This window comes from Oncorhynchus nerka, linkage group LG14 (assembly GCF_034236695.1).
Source record: "Oncorhynchus nerka isolate Pitt River linkage group LG14, Oner_Uvic_2.0, whole genome shotgun sequence".
Taxonomy (NCBI): domain Eukaryota; kingdom Metazoa; phylum Chordata; class Actinopteri; order Salmoniformes; family Salmonidae; genus Oncorhynchus; species Oncorhynchus nerka.
The window spans coordinates 67,421,447-67,439,777 of NC_088409.1; the positions used below are offsets into that span (position 1 = coordinate 67,421,447).

Genomic DNA, 18,331 nt, shown 5'->3' on the forward strand with positions numbered 1-18,331 from the left:
GGGTCACTCATAGTCTGGTAACTACCATTAAACCTAGAGGGATGGGGTCACTCATAGTCTGGTAACTACTATTAAACCTAGAGGGATGGGGTCACTCATAGTCTGGTAACTACCATTAAACCTAGAGGGATGGGGTCACTCATAGTCTGGTAACTACCATTAAACCTAGAGGGATGGGGTCACTCATAGTCTGGTAACTACCATTAAACCTAGAGGGATGGGGTTACAGCCTGGTAACTACCATTAAACCTAGAGGGATGGGGTTACAGCCTGGTAACTACCATTAAACCTAGAGGGATGGGGTTACAGCCTGGTAACTACCATTAAACCTAGAGGGATGGGGTTACAGCCTGGTAACTACCATTAAACCTAGAGGGATGGGGTCACTCATAGTCTGGTAACTACCATTAAACCCAGAGGGATGGGGTCACTCATAGTCTGGTAACTACCATTAAACCTAGAGGGATGGGGTCACTCATAGTCTGGTAACTACTATTAAACCTAGAGGGATGGGGTTACAGCCTGGTAACTACTATTAAACCTAGAGGGATGGGGTCACTCATAGTCTGGTAACTACCATTAAACCCAGAGGGATGGGGTTACAGCCTGGTAACCATTAAACCTAGAGGGATGGGGTTACAGCCTGGTAACTACCATTAAACCTAGAGGGATGGGGTCACTCATAGTCTGGTAACTACCATTAAACCTAGAGGGAGGGGGTTACAGCCTGGTAACTACCATTAAACCTAGAGGGATGGGGTTACAGCCTGGTAACTACTATTAAACCTAGAGGGATGGGGTTACAGCCTGGTAACTACCATTAAACCTAGAGGGATGGGGTTACAGCCTGGTAACTACTATTAAACCTAGAGGGAGGGGGTTACAGCCTGGTAACTACCATTAAACCTAGAGGGAGGGGGTTACAGCCTGGTAACTACCATTAAACATAAAGGGATGGGGTTACAGCCTGGTAACTACCATTAAACCAAGAGGGATGGGGTTACAGCCTGGTAACTACCATTAAACCTAGAGGGATGGGGTTACAGCCTGGTAACTACCATTAAACCTAGAGGGATGGGGTTACAGCCTGGTAACTACCATTAAACCTAGAGGGAGTGGGTTACAGCCTGGTAACTACCATTAAACCTAGAGGGATGGGGTTACAGCCTGGTAACTACCATTAAACCTAGAGGGATGGGGTTACAGCCTGGTAACTACCATTAAACCTAGAGGGATGGGGTCACTCATAGTCTGGTAACTACCATTAAACCTAGAGGGATGGGGTTACAGCCTGGTAACTACTATTAAACCTAGAGGGATGGGGTTACAGCCTGGTAACTACCATTAAACCTAGAGGGAGGGGGTTACAGCCTGGTAACTACCATTAAACCTAGAGGGATGGGGTCACTCATAGTCTGGTAACTACTATTAAACCTAGAGGGATGGGGTTACAGCCTGGTAACTACCATTAAACCTAGAGGGATGGGGTCACTCATAGTCTGGTAACTACCATTAAACCTAGAGGGATGGGGTCACTCATAGTCTGGTAACTACTATTAAACCTAGAGGGATGGGGTCACTCATAGTCTGGTAACTACCATTAAACCTAGAGGGATGGGGTCACTCATAGTCTGGTAACTACCATTAAACCTAGAGGGATGGGGTCACTCATAGTCTGGTAACTACCATTAAACCTAGAGGGATGGGGTTACAGCCTGGTAACTACCATTAAACCTAGAGGGATGGGGTTACAGCCTGGTAACTACCATTAAACCTAGAGGGATGGGGTTACAGCCTGGTAACTACCATTAAACCTAGAGGGATGGGGTTACAGCCTGGTAACTACCATTAAACCTAGAGGGATGGGGTCACTCATAGTCTGGTAACTACCATTAAACCCAGAGGGATGGGGTCACTCATAGTCTGGTAACTACCATTAAACCTAGAGGGATGGGGTCACTCATAGTCTGGTAACTACTATTAAACCTAGAGGGATGGGGTTACAGCCTGGTAACTACTATTAAACCTAGAGGGATGGGGTCACTCATAGTCTGGTAACTACCATTAAACCCAGAGGGATGGGGTTACAGCCTGGTAACCATTAAACCTAGAGGGATGGGGTTACAGCCTGGTAACTACCATTAAACCTAGAGGGATGGGGTCACTCATAGTCTGGTAACTACCATTAAACCTAGAGGGAGGGGGTTACAGCCTGGTAACTACCATTAAACCTAGAGGGATGGGGTTACAGCCTGGTAACTACTATTAAACCTAGAGGGATGGGGTTACAGCCTGGTAACTACCATTAAACCTAGAGGGATGGGGTTACAGCCTGGTAACTACTATTAAACCTAGAGGGAGGGGGTTACAGCCTGGTAACTACCATTAAACCTAGAGGGAGGGGGTTACAGCCTGGTAACTACCATTAAACCTAGAGGGATGGGGTTACAGCCTGGTAACTACCATTAAACCAAGAGGGATGGGGTTACAGCCTGGTAACTACCATTAAACCTAGAGGGATGGAGTTACAGCCTGGTAACTACCATTAAACCTAGAGGGATGGGGTTACAGCCTGGTAACTACCATTAAACCTAGAGGGAGTGGGTTACAGCCTGGTAACTACCATTAAACCTAGAGGGATGGGGTTACAGCCTGGTAACTACCATTAAACCTAGAGGGATGGGGTTACAGCCTGGTAACTACCATTAAACCTAGAGGGATGGGGTCCCTCATAGTCTGGTAACTACCATTAAACCTAGAGGGATGGGGTTACAGCCTGGTAACTACTATTAAACCTAGAGGGATGGGGTTACAGCCTGGTAACTACTATTAAACCTAGAGGGAGGGGGTTACAGCCTGGTAACTACCATTAAACCTAGAGGGAAGGGGTTACAGCCTGGGAACTACCATTAAACCTAGAGGGATGGGGTCACTCATAGTCTGGTAACTACCATTAAACCTAGAGGGATGGGGTTACAGCCTGGTAACTACCATTAAACCTAGAGGGAGGGGGTTACAGCCTGTTAACTACCATTAAACCTAGAGGGATGGGGTTACAGTCTGGTAACTACCATTAAACCTAGAGGGATGGGGTTACAGCCTGGTAACTACTATTAAACCTAGAGGGATGGGGTTACAGCCTGATAACTACCATTAAACCTAGAGGGATGGGGTCACTCATAGTCTGGTAACTACCATTAAACCTAGAGGGATGGGGTTACAGCCTGGTAACTACCATTAAACCTAGAGGGAGTGGGTTACAGCCTGGTAACTACCATTAACCCTAGAGGGATGGGGTTACAGCCTGGTAACTACCATTAAACCTAGAGGGAAGGGGTTACAGCCTGGTAACTACCATTAAACCTAGAGGGATGGGGTTACAGCCTGGTAACTACCATTAAACCTAGAGGGATGGGGTTACAGCCTGGTAACTACCATTAAACCTAGAGGGATGGGGTTACAGCCTGGTAACTACCATTAAACCTAGAGGGATGGGGTCACTCATAGTCTGGTAACTACTATTAAACCTAGAGGGATGGGGTCACTCATAGTCTGGTAACTACTATTAAACCTAGAGGGATGGGGTCACTCATAGTCTGGTAACTACTATTAAACCTAGAGGGATGGGGTCACTCATAGTCTGGTAACTACTATTAAACCTAGAGGGAAGGGGTTACAGCCTGGTAACTACTATTAAACCTAGAGGGATGGGGTTACAGCCTGGTAACTACCATTAAACCTAGAGGGATGGGGTCACAGCCTGGTAACTACCATTAAACCTAGAGGGATGGGGTCACTCATAGTCTGGTAACTACTATTAAACCTAGAGGGATGGGGTCACTCATAGTCTGGTAACTACCATTAAACCTAGAGGGATGGGGTCACTCATAGTCTGGTAACTACTATTAAACCTAGAGGGATGGGGTCACTCATAGTCTGGTAACTACCATTAAACCTAGAGGGATGGGGTTACAGCCTGGTAACTACTATTAAACCTAGAGGGATGGGGTTACAGCCTGGTAACTACCATTAAACCTAGAGGGATGGGGTCACTCATAGTCTGGTAACTACCATTAAACCTAGAGGGATGGGGTCACTCATAGTCTGGTAACTACTATTAAACCTAGAGGGATGGGGTCACTCATAGTCTGGTAACTACCATTAAACCTAGAGGGATGGGGTCACTCATAGTCTGGTAACTACCATTAAACCTAGAGGGATGGGGTCACTCATAGTCTGGTAACTACCATTAAACCTAGAGGGATGGGGTTACAGCCTGGTAACTACCATTAAACCTAGAGGGATGGGGTTACAGCCTGGTAACTACCATTAAACCTAGAGGGATGGGGTTACAGCCTGGTAACTACCATTAAACCTAGAGGGATGGGGTTACAGCCTGGTAACTACCATTAAACCTAGAGGGATGGGGTCACTCATAGTCTGGTAACTACCATTAAACCCAGAGGGATGGGGTCACTCATAGTCTGGTAACTACCATTAAACCTAGAGGGATGGGGTCACTCATAGTATGGTAACTACTATTAAACCTAGAGGGATGGGGTTACAGCCTGGTAACTACTATTAAACCTAGAGGGATGGGGTCACTCATAGTCTGGTAACTACCATTAAACCCAGAGGGATGGGGTTACAGCCTGGTAACCATTAAACCTAGAGGGATGGGGTTACAGCCTGGTAACTACCATTAAACCTAGAGGGATGGGGTCACTCATAGTCTGGTAACTACCATTAAACCTAGAGGGAGGGGGTTACAGCCTGGTAACTACCATTAAACCTAGAGGGATGGGGTTACAGCCTGGTAACTACCATTAAACCTAGAGGGATGGGGTTACAGCCTGGTAACTACCATTAAACCTAGAGGGATGGGGTCCCTCATAGTCTGGTAACTACCATTAAACCTAGAGGGATGGGGTTACAGCCTGGTAACTACTATTAAACCTAGAGGGATGGGGTTACAGCCTGGTAACTACTATTAAACCTAGAGGGAGGGGGTTACAGCCTGGTAACTACCATTAAACCTAGAGGGAAGGGGTTACAGCCTGGGAACTACCATTAAACCTAGAGGGATGGGGTCACTCATAGTCTGGTAACTACCATTAAACCTAGAGGGATGGGGTTACAGCCTGGTAACTACCATTAAACCTAGAGGGAGGGGGTTACAGCCTGTTAACTACCATTAAACCTAGAGGGATGGGGTTACAGTCTGGTAACTACCATTAAACCTAGAGGGATGGGGTTACAGCCTGGTAACTACTATTAAACCTAGAGGGATGGGGTTACAGCCTGATAACTACCATTAAACCTAGAGGGATGGGGTCACTCATAGTCTGGTAACTACCATTAAACCTAGAGGGATGGGGTTACAGCCTGGTAACTACCATTAAACCTAGAGGGAGTGGGTTACAGCCTGGTAACTACCATTAACCCTAGAGGGATGGGGTTACAGCCTGGTAACTACCATTAAACCTAGAGGGAAGGGGTTACAGCCTGGTAACTACCATTAAACCTAGAGGGATGGGGTTACAGCCTGGTAACTACCATTAAACCTAGAGGGATGGGGTTACAGCCTGGTAACTACCATTAAACCTAGAGGGAAGGGGTTACAGCCTGGTAACTACCATTAAACCTAGAGGGATGGGGTCACTCATAGTCTGGTAACTACTATTAAACCTAGAGGGATGGGGTCACTCATAGTCTGGTAACTACTATTAAACCTAGAGGGATGGGGTCACTCATAGTCTGGTAACTACTATTAAACCTAGAGGGATGGGGTCACTCATAGTCTGGTAACTACTATTAAACCTAGAGGGAAGGGGTTACAGCCTGGTAACTACTATTAAACCTAGAGGGATGGGGTTACAGCCTGGTAACTACCATTAAACCTAGAGGGATGGGGTCACAGCCTGGTAACTACCATTAAACCTAGAGGGATGGGGTCACTCATAGTCTGGTAACTACTATTAAACCTAGAGGGATGGGGTCACTCATAGTCTGGTAACTACCATTAAACCTAGAGGGATGGGGTCACTCATAGTCTGGTAACTACTATTAAACCTAGAGGGATGGGGTCACTCATAGTCTGGTAACTACCATTAAACCTAGAGGGATGGGGTTACAGCCTGGTAACTACTATTAAACCTAGAGGGATGGGGTTACAGCCTGGTAACTACCATTAAACCTAGAGGGATGGGGTCACTCATAGTCTGGTAACTACCATTAAACCTAGAGGGATGGGGTCACTCATAGTCTGGTAACTACTATTAAACCTAGAGGATGGGGTCACTCATAGTCTGGTAACTACCATTAAACCTAGAGGGATGGGGTCACTCATAGTCTGGTAACTACCATTAAACCTAGAGGGATGGGGTCACTCATAGTCTGGTAACTACCATTAAACCTAGAGGGATGGGGTTACAGCCTGGTAACTACCATTAAACCTAGAGGGATGGGGTTACAGCCTGGTAACTACCATTAAACCTAGAGGGATGGGGTTACAGCCTGGTAACTACCATTAAACCTAGAGGGATGGGGTTACAGCCTGGTAACTACCATTAAACCTAGAGGGATGGGGTCACTCATAGTCTGGTAACTACCATTAAACCCAGAGGGATGGGGTCACTCATAGTCTGGTAACTACCATTAAACCTAGAGGGATGGGGTCACTCATAGTCTGGTAACTACTATTAAACCTAGAGGGATGGGGTTACAGCCTGGTAACTACTATTAAACCTAGAGGATGGGGTCACTCATAGTCTGGTAACTACCATTAAACCCAGAGGGATGGGGTTACAGCCTGGTAACCATTAAACCTAGAGGATGGGGTTACAGCCTGGTAACTACCATTAAACCTAGAGGGATGGGGTCACTCATAGTCTGGTAACTACCATTAAACCTAGAGGGAGGGGGTTACAGCCTGGTAACTACCATTAAACCTAGAGGGATGGGGTTACAGCCTGGTAACTACTATTAAACCTAGAGGGATGGGGTTACAGCCTGGTAACTACCATTAAACCTAGAGGGATGGGGTTACAGCCTGGTAACTACTATTAAACCTAGAGGGATTAAAGCCTGGGACCATTAAACCTAGAGGGAGGGGGTTACAGCCTGGTAACTACCATTAAACCTAAAGGGATGGGGTTACAGCCTGGTAACTACCATTAAACCTAGAGGGATGGGGTTACAGCCTGGTAACTAAACCATTAAACCTAGAGGGATGGGGTTACAGCCTGGTAACTACCATTAAACCTAGAGGGATGGGTTACAGCCTGGTAACTACCATTAAACCTAGAGGGATGGGGTTACAGCCTGGTAACTACCATTAAACCTAGAGGGATGGGGTTACAGCCTGGTAACTACCATTAAACCTAGAGGGATGGGGTCACTCATAGTCTGGTAACTACCATTAAACCTAGAGGGATGGGGTTACAGCCTGGTAACTACTATTAAACCTAGAGGGATGGGGTTACAGCCTGGTAACTACCATTAAACCTAGAGGGAGGGGGTTACAGCCTGGTAACTACCATTAAACCTAGAGGGATGGGGTCACTCATAGTCTGGTAACTACTATTAAACCTAGAGGGATGGGGTTACAGCCTGGTAACTACCATTAAACCTAGAGGGATGGGGTCACTCATAGTCTGGTAACTACCATTAAACCTAGAGGGATGGGGTCACTCATAGTCTGGTAACTACTATTAAACCTAGAGGGATGGGGTCACTCATAGTCTGGTAACTACCATTAAACCTAGAGGGATGGGGTCACTCATAGTCTGGTAACTACCATTAAACCTAGAGGGATGGGGTCACTCATAGTCTGGTAACTACCATTAAACCTAGAGGGATGGGGTTACAGCCTGGTAACTACCATTAAACCTAGAGGGATGGGGTTACAGCCTGGTAACTACCATTAAACCTAGAGGGATGGGGTTACAGCCTGGTAACTACCATTAAACCTAGAGGGATGGGGTCACTCATAGTCTGGTAACTACCATTAAACCTAGAGGGATGGGGTCACTCATAGTCTGGTAACTACCATTAAACCTAGAGGGATGGGGTTACATAGTCTGGTAACTACTATTAAACCTAGAGGGATGGGGTCACTCATAGTCTGGTAACTACCATTAAACCCTGGTAACTACCATTAAACCTAGAGGGATGGGGTTACAGCCTGGTAACTACCATTAAACCTAGAGGGATGGGGTCACTCATAGTCTGGTAACTACCATTAAACCTAGAGGGATGGGGTTACAGCCTGGTAACTACCATTAAACCCAGAGGGATGGGGTTACAGCCTGGTAACTACCATTAAACCTAGAGGGATGGGGTTACAGCCTGGTAACTACCATTAAACCTAGAGGGATGGGGTTACAGCCTGGTAACTACCATTAAACCTAGAGGGATGGGGTTACAGCCTGGTAACTACCATTAAACCTAGAGGGATGGGGTTACAGCCTGGTAACTAAACCTAGAGGGATTAAACCTAGAGGGATGGGGTTACAGCCTGGTAACTACCATTAAACCTAGAGGGATGGGGTTACAGCCTGGTAACTACCATTAAACCTAGAGGGATGGGGTTACAGCCTGGTAACTACCATTAAACCTAGAGGGATGGGGTTACAGCCTGGTAACTACCATTAAACCTAGAGGGATGGGGTTACAGCCTGGTAACTACCATTAAACCTAGAGGGATGGGGTTACAGCCTGGTAACTACCATTAAACCTAGAGGGATGGGGTTACAGCCTGGTAACTACCATTAAACCTAGAGGGATGGGGTTACAGCCTGGTAACTACCATTAAACCTAGAGGGATGGGGTTACAGCCTGGTAACTACCATTAAACCTAGAGGGATGGGGTCACTCATAGTCTGGTAACTACCATTAAACCTAGAGGGATGGGGTTACAGCCTGGTAACTACTATTAAACCTAGAGGGATGGGGTTACAGCCTGGTAACTACCATTAAACCTAGAGGGATGGGGTTACAGCCTGGTAACTACCATTAAACCTAGAGGGATGGGGTTACAGCCTGGTAACTACCATTAAACCTAGAGGGATGGGGTCACTCATAGTCTGGTAACTACCATTAAACCTAGAGGGATGGGGTTACAGCCTGGTAACTACTATTAAACCTAGAGGGATGGGGTTACAGCCTGGTAACTACCATTAAACCTAGAGGGATGGGGTCACTCATAGTCTGGTAACTACCATTAAACCTAGAGGGATGGAGTCACAGCCTAGTAACTACCATTAAACCTAGAGGGATGGGGTTCAACAGCCTGGTAACTACCATTAAACCTAGAGGGATGGGGTTACAGCCTGGTAACTACCATTAAACCTAGAGGGATGGGGTTACAGCCTGGTAACTACCATTAAACCTAGAGGGATGGGGTCACTAGCCTGGTAACTACCATTAAACCTAGAGGGATGGGGTTACAGCCTGGTAACTACCATTAAACCTAGAGGGATGGGGTTACAGCCTGGTAACTACCATTAAACCTAGAGGGATGGGGTTACAGCCTGGTAACTACCATTAAACCTAGAGGGATGGGGTTACAGCCTGGTAACTACCATTAAACCTAGAGGGATGGGGTTACAGCCTGGTAACTACCATTAAACCTAGAGGGATGGGGTTACAGCCTGGTAACTACCATTAAACCTAGAGGGATGGGGTTACAGCCTGGTAACTACCATTAAACCTAGAGGGATGGGGTTACAGCCTGGTAACTACCATTAAACCTAGAGGGATGGGGTCACTACAGCCTGGTAACTACCATTAAACCTAGAGGGATGGGGTTACAGCCTGGTAACTACCATTAAACCTAGAGGGATGGGGTTACAGCCTGGTAACTACCATTAAACCTGGAGGGATGGGGTTACAGCCTGGTAACTACTATTAAATGGGGATGGGGTTACAGCCTGGTAACTACCATTAAACCTAGAGGGATGGGGTCACTCAGTCTGGTAACTACCATTAAACCTAGAGGGATGGGGTTACAGCCTGGTAACTACCATTAAACCCAGAGGGATGGGGTCACTCATAGTCTGGTAACTACCATTAAACCTAGAGGGATGGGGTCACTCATAGTCTGGTAACTACTATTAAACCTAGAGGGAAGTGGTTACAGCCTGGTAACTACTAATAAACCTAGAGGGATGGGGTTACAGCCTGGTAACTACCATTAAACCAGAGGGATGGGGATGGGGTAACTACCATTAAACCTAGAGCCTGGTAACTACCATTAAACCTAGAGGGATGGGGTTACAGCCTGGTAACTACCATTAAACCTAGAGGGATGGGGTTACAGCCTGGTAACTACCATTAAACCTAGAGGGATGGGGTTACAGCCTGGTAACTACCATTAAACCTAGAGGGATGGGGTCACAGTCTGGTAACTACCATTAAACCTAGAGGGATGGGGTTACAGCCTGGTAACTACCATTAAACCTAGAGGGATGGGGTTACAGCCTGGTAACTACCATTAAACCTAGAGGGATGGGGTTACAGCCTGGTAACTACCATTAAACCTAGAGGGATGGGGTTACAGCCTGGTAACTACCATTAAACCTAGAGGGATGGGGTTACAGCCTGGTAACTACCATTAAACCTAGAGGGATGGGGTTACAGCCTGGTAACTACCATTAAACCTAGAGGGATGGGGTTACAGCCTGGTAACTACCATTAAACCTAGAGGGATGGGGTTACAGCCTGGTAACTACCATTAAACCTAGAGGATGGGGTTACAGCCTGGTAACTACCATTAAACCTAGAGGGATGGGGTTACAGCCTGGTAACTACCATTAAACCTAGAGGGATGGGGTTACAGCCTGGTAACTACCATTAAACCTAGAGGGATGGGGTTACAGCCTGGTAACTACCATTAAACCTAGAGGGATGGGGTTACAGCCTGGTAACTACCATTAAACCTAGAGGGATGGGGTTACAGCCTGGTAACTACCATTAAACCTAGAGGGATGGGGTCACTCATAGTCTGGTAACTACCATTAAACCTAGAGGGATGGGGTCACTCATAGTCTGGTAACTACCATTAAACCTAGAGGGAGGGGGTTACAGCCTGGTAACTACCATTAAACCTAGAGGGATGGGGTTACAGCCTGGTAACTACCATTAAACCTAGAGGGATGGGGTTACAGCCTGGTAACTACCATTAAACCTAGAGGGATGGGGTCACTCACAGCCTGGTAACTACCATTAAACCTAGAGGGATGGGGTTACAGCCTGGTAACTACCATTAAACCTAGAGGGATGGGGTTACAGCCTGGTAACTACCATTAAACCTAGAGGGATGGGGTCACTCATAGTCTGGTAACTACCATTAAACCTAGAGGGATGGACTCACAGCCTGGTAACTACCATTAAACCTGGAGGGATGGGGTTACAGCCTGGTAACTACTATTAAACCTAGAGGGATGGGGTTACAGCCTGGTAACTACCATTAAACCTAGAGGGATGGGGTTACAGCCTGGTAACTACCATTAAACCTAGAGGGATGGGGTTACAGTCTGGTAACTACCATTAAACCTAGAGGGATGGGGTTACAGCCTGGTAACTACCATTAAACCTAGAGGGATGGGGTTACAGCCTGGTAACTACCATTAAACCTAGAGGGATGGGGTTACAGCCTGGTAACTACCATTAAACCTAGAGGGATGGGGTTACAGCCTGGTAACTACCATTAAACCTAGAGGGATGGGGTTACAGCCTGGTAACTACCATTAAACCTAGAGGGATGGGGTTACAGCCTGGTAACTACCATTAAACCTAGAGGGATGGGGTTACAGCCTGGTAACTACCATTAAACCTAGAGGGATGGGGTTACAGCCTGGTAACTACCATTAAACCTAGAGGGATGGGGTTACAGCCTGGTAACTACCATTAAACCTAGAGGGATGGGGTTACAGCCTGGTAACTACCATTAAACCTAGAGGGATGGGGTTACAGCCTGGTAACTACCATTAAACCTAGAGGGATGGGGTTACAGCCTGGTAACTACCATTAAACCTAGAGGGATGGGGTTACAGCCTGGTAACTACCATTAAACCTAGAGGGATGGGGTCACAGCCTGGTAACTACCATTAAACCTGGAGGGATGGGGTTACAGCCTGGTAACTACCATTAAACCTAGAGGGATGGGGTTACAGCCTGGTAACTACCATTAAACCTAGAGGGATGGGGTTACAGCCTGGTAACTACCATTAAACCCAGAGGGATGGGGTTACAGCCTGGTAACTACCATTAAACCTAGAGGGATGGGGTTACAGCCTGGTAACTACCATTAAACCTAGAGGGATGGGGTTACAGCCTGGTAACTACCATTAAACCTAGAGGGATGGGGTTACAGCCTGGTAACTACCATTAAACCTAGAGGGATGGGGTTACAGCCTGGTAACTACCATTAAACCTAGAGGGATGGGGTTACAGCCTGGTAACTACCATTAAACCTAGAGGGATGGGGTTACAGCCTGGTAACTACCATTAAACCTAGAGGGAGAGCCTGGACCTAGAGGGATTACAGCCTGGTAACTACCATTAAACCTAGAGGGATGGGGTTACAGCCTGGTAACTACCATTAAACCTAGAGGGATGGGGTTACAGCCTGGTAACTACCATTAAACCTAGAGGGATGGGGTTACAGCCTGGTAACTACCATTAAACCCAGAGGGATGGGGTCACTCATAGTCTGGTAACTACCATTAAACCTAGAGGGATGGGGTCACTCATAGTCTGGTAACTACTATTAAACCTAGAGGGAAGTGGTTACAGCCTGGTAACTACTAATAAACCTAGAGGGATGGGGTTACAGCCTGGTAACTACCATTAAACCCAGAGGGATGGGGTTACAGCCTGGTAACTACCATTAAACCTAGAGGGATGGGGTTACAGCCTGGTAACTACCATTAAACCTAGAGGGATGGGGTTACAGCCTGGTAACTACCATTAAACCTAGAGGGATGGGGTTACAGCCTGGTAACTACCATTAAACCTAGAGGGAGGGGGTTACAGCCTGGTAACTACCATTAAACCTAGAGGGATGGGGTTACAGCCTGGTAACTACTATTAAACCCAGAGGGATGGGGTCACTCATAGTCTGGTAACTACTATTAAACCTAGAGGGATGGGGTCACTCATAGTCTGGTAACTACTATTAAACCTAGAGGGATGGGGTCACTCATAGTCTGGTAACTACCATTAAACCTAGAGGGATGGGGTTACAGCCTGGTAACTACCATTAAACCTAGAGGGAGGGGGTTACAGCCTGGTAACTACCATTAAACCTAGAGGGATGGGGTCACAGCCTGGTAACTACCATTAAACCTCGAGGGATGGGGTCACTCATAGTCTGGTAACTACCATTAAACCTAGAGGGAGGGGGTTACAGCCTGGTAACTACCATTAAACCTAGAGGGAAGGGGTCACATTCTGGTAAATACCATTAAACCTAGAGGGATGGACTCACAGCCTGGTAACTACCATTAAACCTAGAGGGATGGGGTCACAGCCTGGTAACTACCATTAAACCTGGAGGGATGGAGTCACAGCCTGGTAACTACCATTAAACCTAGAGGGATGGGGTTACAGCCTGGTAACTACCATTAAACCTAGAGGGATGGGGTTACAGCCTGGTAACTACCATTAAACCTAGAGGGATGGGGTCACTCATAGTCTGGTAACTACCATTAAACCTAGAGGGATGGGGTTACAGCCTGGTAACTACCATTAAACCTAGAGGGATGGGGTTACAGCCTGGTAACTACCATTAAACCTAGAGGGATGGGGTTACAGCCTGGTAACTACCATTAAACCTAGAGGGATGGGGTTACAGCCTGGTAACTACTATTAAACCTAGAGGGATGGGGTTACAGCCTGGTAACTACTATTAAACCTAGAGGGATGGGGTTACAGCCTGGTAACTACCATTAAACCTAGAGGGATGGGGTTACAGCCTGGTAACTACTATTAAACCTAGAGGGAGGGGGTTACAGCCTGGTAACTACAGCCTGGTAACTACCATTAAACCTAGAGGGATGGGGTTACAGCCTGGTAACTACTATTAAACCTAGAGGGAGGGGGTTACAGCCTGGTAACTACCATTAAACCTAGAGGGATGGGGTTACAGCCTGGTAACTACCATTAAACCTAGAGGGATGGGGTTACAGCCTGGTAACTACTATTAAACCTAGAGGGATGGACTCACAGCCTGGTAACTACCATTAAACCTGGAGGGATGGGGTTACAGCCTGGTAACTACTATTAAACCTAGAGGGATGGGGTTACAGCCTGGTAACTACCATTAAACCTAGAGGGATGGGGTTACAGCCTGGTAACTACCATTAAACCCAGAGGGATGGGGTCACTCATAGTCTGGTAACTACTATTAAACCTAGAGGGAGGGGGTTACAGCCTGGTAACTACCATTAAACCTAGAGGGATGGGGTTACAGCCTGGTAACTACCATTAAACCTAGAGGGATGGGGTTACAGCCTGGTAACTACTATTAAACCTAGAGGGATGGGGTCACTCATAGTCTGGTAACTACCATTAAACCTAGAGGGATGGGGTTACAGCCTGGTAACTACCATTAAACCTAGAGGGATGGGGTTACAGCCTGGTAACTACCATTAAACCTAGAGGGAAGGGGTTACAGCCTGGTAACTACCATTAAACCTAGAGGGAGGGGGTTACAGCCTGGTAACTACCATTAAACCTAGAGGGATGGACTCACAGCCTGGTAACTACCATTAAACCTGGAGGGATGGAGTCACAGCCTGGTAACTACCATTAAACCTGGAGGGATGGACTCACAGCCTGGTAACTACTATTAAACCTAGAGGGATTGAGTCACAGCCTGGTAACTACCATTAAACCTAGAGGGATGGGGTCACTCATAGTCTGGTAACTACCATTAAACCTAGAGGGATGGAGTCACAGCCTGGTAACTAGTCAACCTGGAGGGATGGACTCACAGCCTGGTAACTAGTAAACCTGGAGGGATGGAGTCACAGCCTGGTAACTAGTTAACCTGGAGGGATGGAGTCACAGCCTGGTGACTAGTAAACCTGGAGGGATGGACTCACAGCCTGGTAACTATTAAACCTGGAGGGATGGATTCACAGTCTGGTAACTACCAAGGTCAGGGGGACGGCTGGAAGAAAACACAACAGAGCTGCGGCAGTATGGATCCCTATTCCCTATAATGCACTACTTTTGACCAGAGCCGAGGAGTGCACTATAGAGATTGAAGAAGAGAATCTAGCTGTTGGTAATAGGAGACTATGTTCACTGCTACTGTAATATACCCAACGATGCCTGCATAGGAGCTCTGTCAAAACCGGAGGGAAAGCAAAAACTGTTTAAGGATGCATGTGTGCATTTATGTATGCATTCCTGCAAGACCTGCTGGGTTTTGTGTTTTTAAACGCTGGGGAAAATACTAGATCAATGTACACACACTCATTCCAGCAGAGTAATATCTCAGAATGCAATAACAACAAACAGTGGGAAACAGACTACTGAAGGTGTTTGTATAGCAAAGCACTGTGTTTGTACTGAACCTTAGTGGAATGTATAATACTATAATACTATAATACTTTTTTGTATCAAGCATCTCAGAGTATGAGTGGTGATCTAGGATCAGGTCCTCTCTGTCCATGTAATCGTATTCATTATCATCTAGGATCAGGTCCCCTCTGTCAATGTAATCTTATTCATTATCATCTAGGATCAGGTCCCCTCTGTCCATGTAATCATATTCATTATCATCTAGGATCAGGTCCCCTCTGTCAATGTAATCTTATTCATTATCATCTAGGATCAGGTCCCCTCTGTCCATGTAATCATATTCATTATCATCTAGGATCAGGTCCCCTCTGTCAATGTAATCTTATTCATTATCATCTATCTATAAGGCAGAACTAGATCAACACTCCTACTCTGAGACCCTTGATACATATGGCCCCTGGCAAAGAGGCAGGAAATACACGGCCTGGGGGAGAAACAGTCACAGTTCCTCATTGAGAGAACAGGCTGGATTATATTAACATACGATGTATTCATATACATTAATATACTGTATCTAATGGTGTTGAACTACAGTTAGTACACAGTCCCTAACCCTGACATAAACGTTCAAACACATCTCTACTGAACCAACTGACCTTAGGTGGACATGAATATTACATCAATATGTGAGGAATACAGGTGGGACTATCTTTACAGTTGTGGCTCTAAAATGCGTCTGTAATGACAATAAACAGTAGCCTACCTCTGTGCTGCTGGTCTCAGTCTCTGCCTCGCAGCCGCTGTGGTTCTGGTTTTTGGAGAAGGAGGAGAGATGGGAGCTGGCTGTAGAGTTGGTTGTAGAGCTGACTGGTGCCTCCGCCTGGGGACTCATAGATCCTCTCTCCTTAACTACTTTGTCTCTGCTGCTGCTCCTTCTCCTCCGACTGACCAGGAACTCCCTGCTCTGAAGCAGCTCTGGGAATGTGTCCTCATCATCCCCATCTTCATCATCACCTTCATCATCCTTCTCTGAGGAAGACTCCCTACAGTCAGAGCTGTTTTTGATGAAGACGCTGTGGTCGGTGCTAGAGTGACAGGTGGAGGGACTACAGGTGAAGCCTGAGAAGGTGATGGAGCTAGGTTTGTGTTTGATGATGCAGGGGTGATCGCAGAGGCCTAGCCCTGCCAAGGGGGCCTCAAATAGGGCCAGGGTAAGGGAGGGATGTGTGAAGGGATCCATGTTGTTGTCTACACTGACCACTAGAGAAGGGATGGAGCTAAAAGCCTCTGATTGGACCACAGAGATAGTGACGTGGCTGACCTCTGATTGGACCAGAAGGGTAGGGATATGTCCATTCTCTGTTGGGACTAGAGGGACGGAGACATGGTTGTCTTCTGTGTGTTCCAGATCAGTAGGGACTTGTCTGTTCTCCACAGGTCCCTCTGAGTAGTCCTCAGGCTGGCTGTCTGCCTCTGTCCACCTGGGTGACTCCTCCTCTAGCTCCCTGTCTGTCTCCGTCTGCCTGGGTGAGGTATGTTCCAGCTCCATGTCTGTCTCTGTCTGCCTGGGTGAGGTATGGCCCAGCTCCATGTCTGTCTCTGTCTGCCTGGGTGAGGTATGCCCCAGCTCCATGTCCTCTAGCTGACCAGAGAGGTTAGCATCCAGGGTATGTCCTGATTCTACACGTCTGTTACTGTCCTCAACTTCCAGGTTTTCCTCTATCCTAGGAGCAAGAACATCCACATCTCCCTCTATCCTAGGAGAAGGAACATTGGAGGCTAGGCAGTGGTCCTCAGCTGCTCCTGGAGAACTGCTGTGTAAATCCAATCCATTGTTATTGGCATCATCAGGCGATGGTGATGTGACACTGCCTGGCTCACTGATTAGACCCGCGGGACAGACGATCTGGTCTAGGTCTAGAGGGTCAGGGGGGAAGACATCAAAACCAGACTCTGCTGGCCCTCCTGGACCTCCAGTACTAATAGCTAGATCTCCCTCTATCCCAGGGGCTCCAGTACTGTTATATTCACAACCAGCCTCCCTGTCCTGCTGGGGTGTGTCCTGGTTGTCTAGTTCCAGTTTCGACAGCTCCAGGCTTAGAGGTCCTGGCAGACAGACATCCTCACTGCTCTCTGTGGAGCTGTCGTCATCATGAGAAGAATCTGGAGCACAGTCTGAGGAGGACTGGTGTGTTAGTGTCTGTGGTTGTGTCTGTTTCTGTATCTGTGTCTGTGCCGTTGGCTGTGTCTGTGGTGAGAAGGTCCTGCCTGGTGATGCTGACATGGCCAGAGACTGTCGCACCTTAAGAGTAAACATCAGAGCTGTGTCCATGTTGTCTCTACAGTCTGTTACAGTGTGTTACTAGGGAACAGGTAGTCTGGTGGTGTGGCTGGTGGACAGGTAGATCCAGAGGGACTGCTGACTGATGAAAGAGCTATATGGATTTGCCATGTTCCTCTCAGACATCCTCATCACCTGGCTTAGCAACACCAACCTTCACATAGATCAAACAGCAGATCACTTGAAACAAATAGAGAAGATGCAGCATTAAAAACAGACAAGATACAGCATTAATAACAGACAAGATACAGCATTACTAACAGACAAGATACAGCATTACTAACAGACAAGATACAGCATTAAAAACAGACAAGATACAGCATTACTAACAGACAAGATACAGCATTACTAACAGACAAGATACAGCATTAAAACAGACAAGATACAGCATTAAAAATAGACAAGATACAGCATTAAAAACAGACAAGATACAGCATTAAAAACAGACAAGATGCA

The 18,331-nt window shown here is 46.8% G+C and overlaps 1 protein-coding gene across 1 annotated transcript in view; it reads right to left on the reverse strand.

Annotated features, from left to right (window-relative positions):
* The window catches only part of LOC115141268 (stAR-related lipid transfer protein 13-like), a 153,116-nt gene that overhangs the window by 106,795 nt on the left and 27,990 nt on the right, over positions 1 to 18,331 (reverse strand). Inside the window, exon 2 of the mRNA XM_065000305.1 lies at positions 16,298 to 18,055. Within this exon, the coding sequence (XP_064856377.1) occupies positions 16,298 to 17,866 (1,569 nt within the window). The 5' untranslated portion in view covers positions 17,867 to 18,055. The remainder of the gene's footprint in view (positions 1 to 16,297; positions 18,056 to 18,331) is intronic.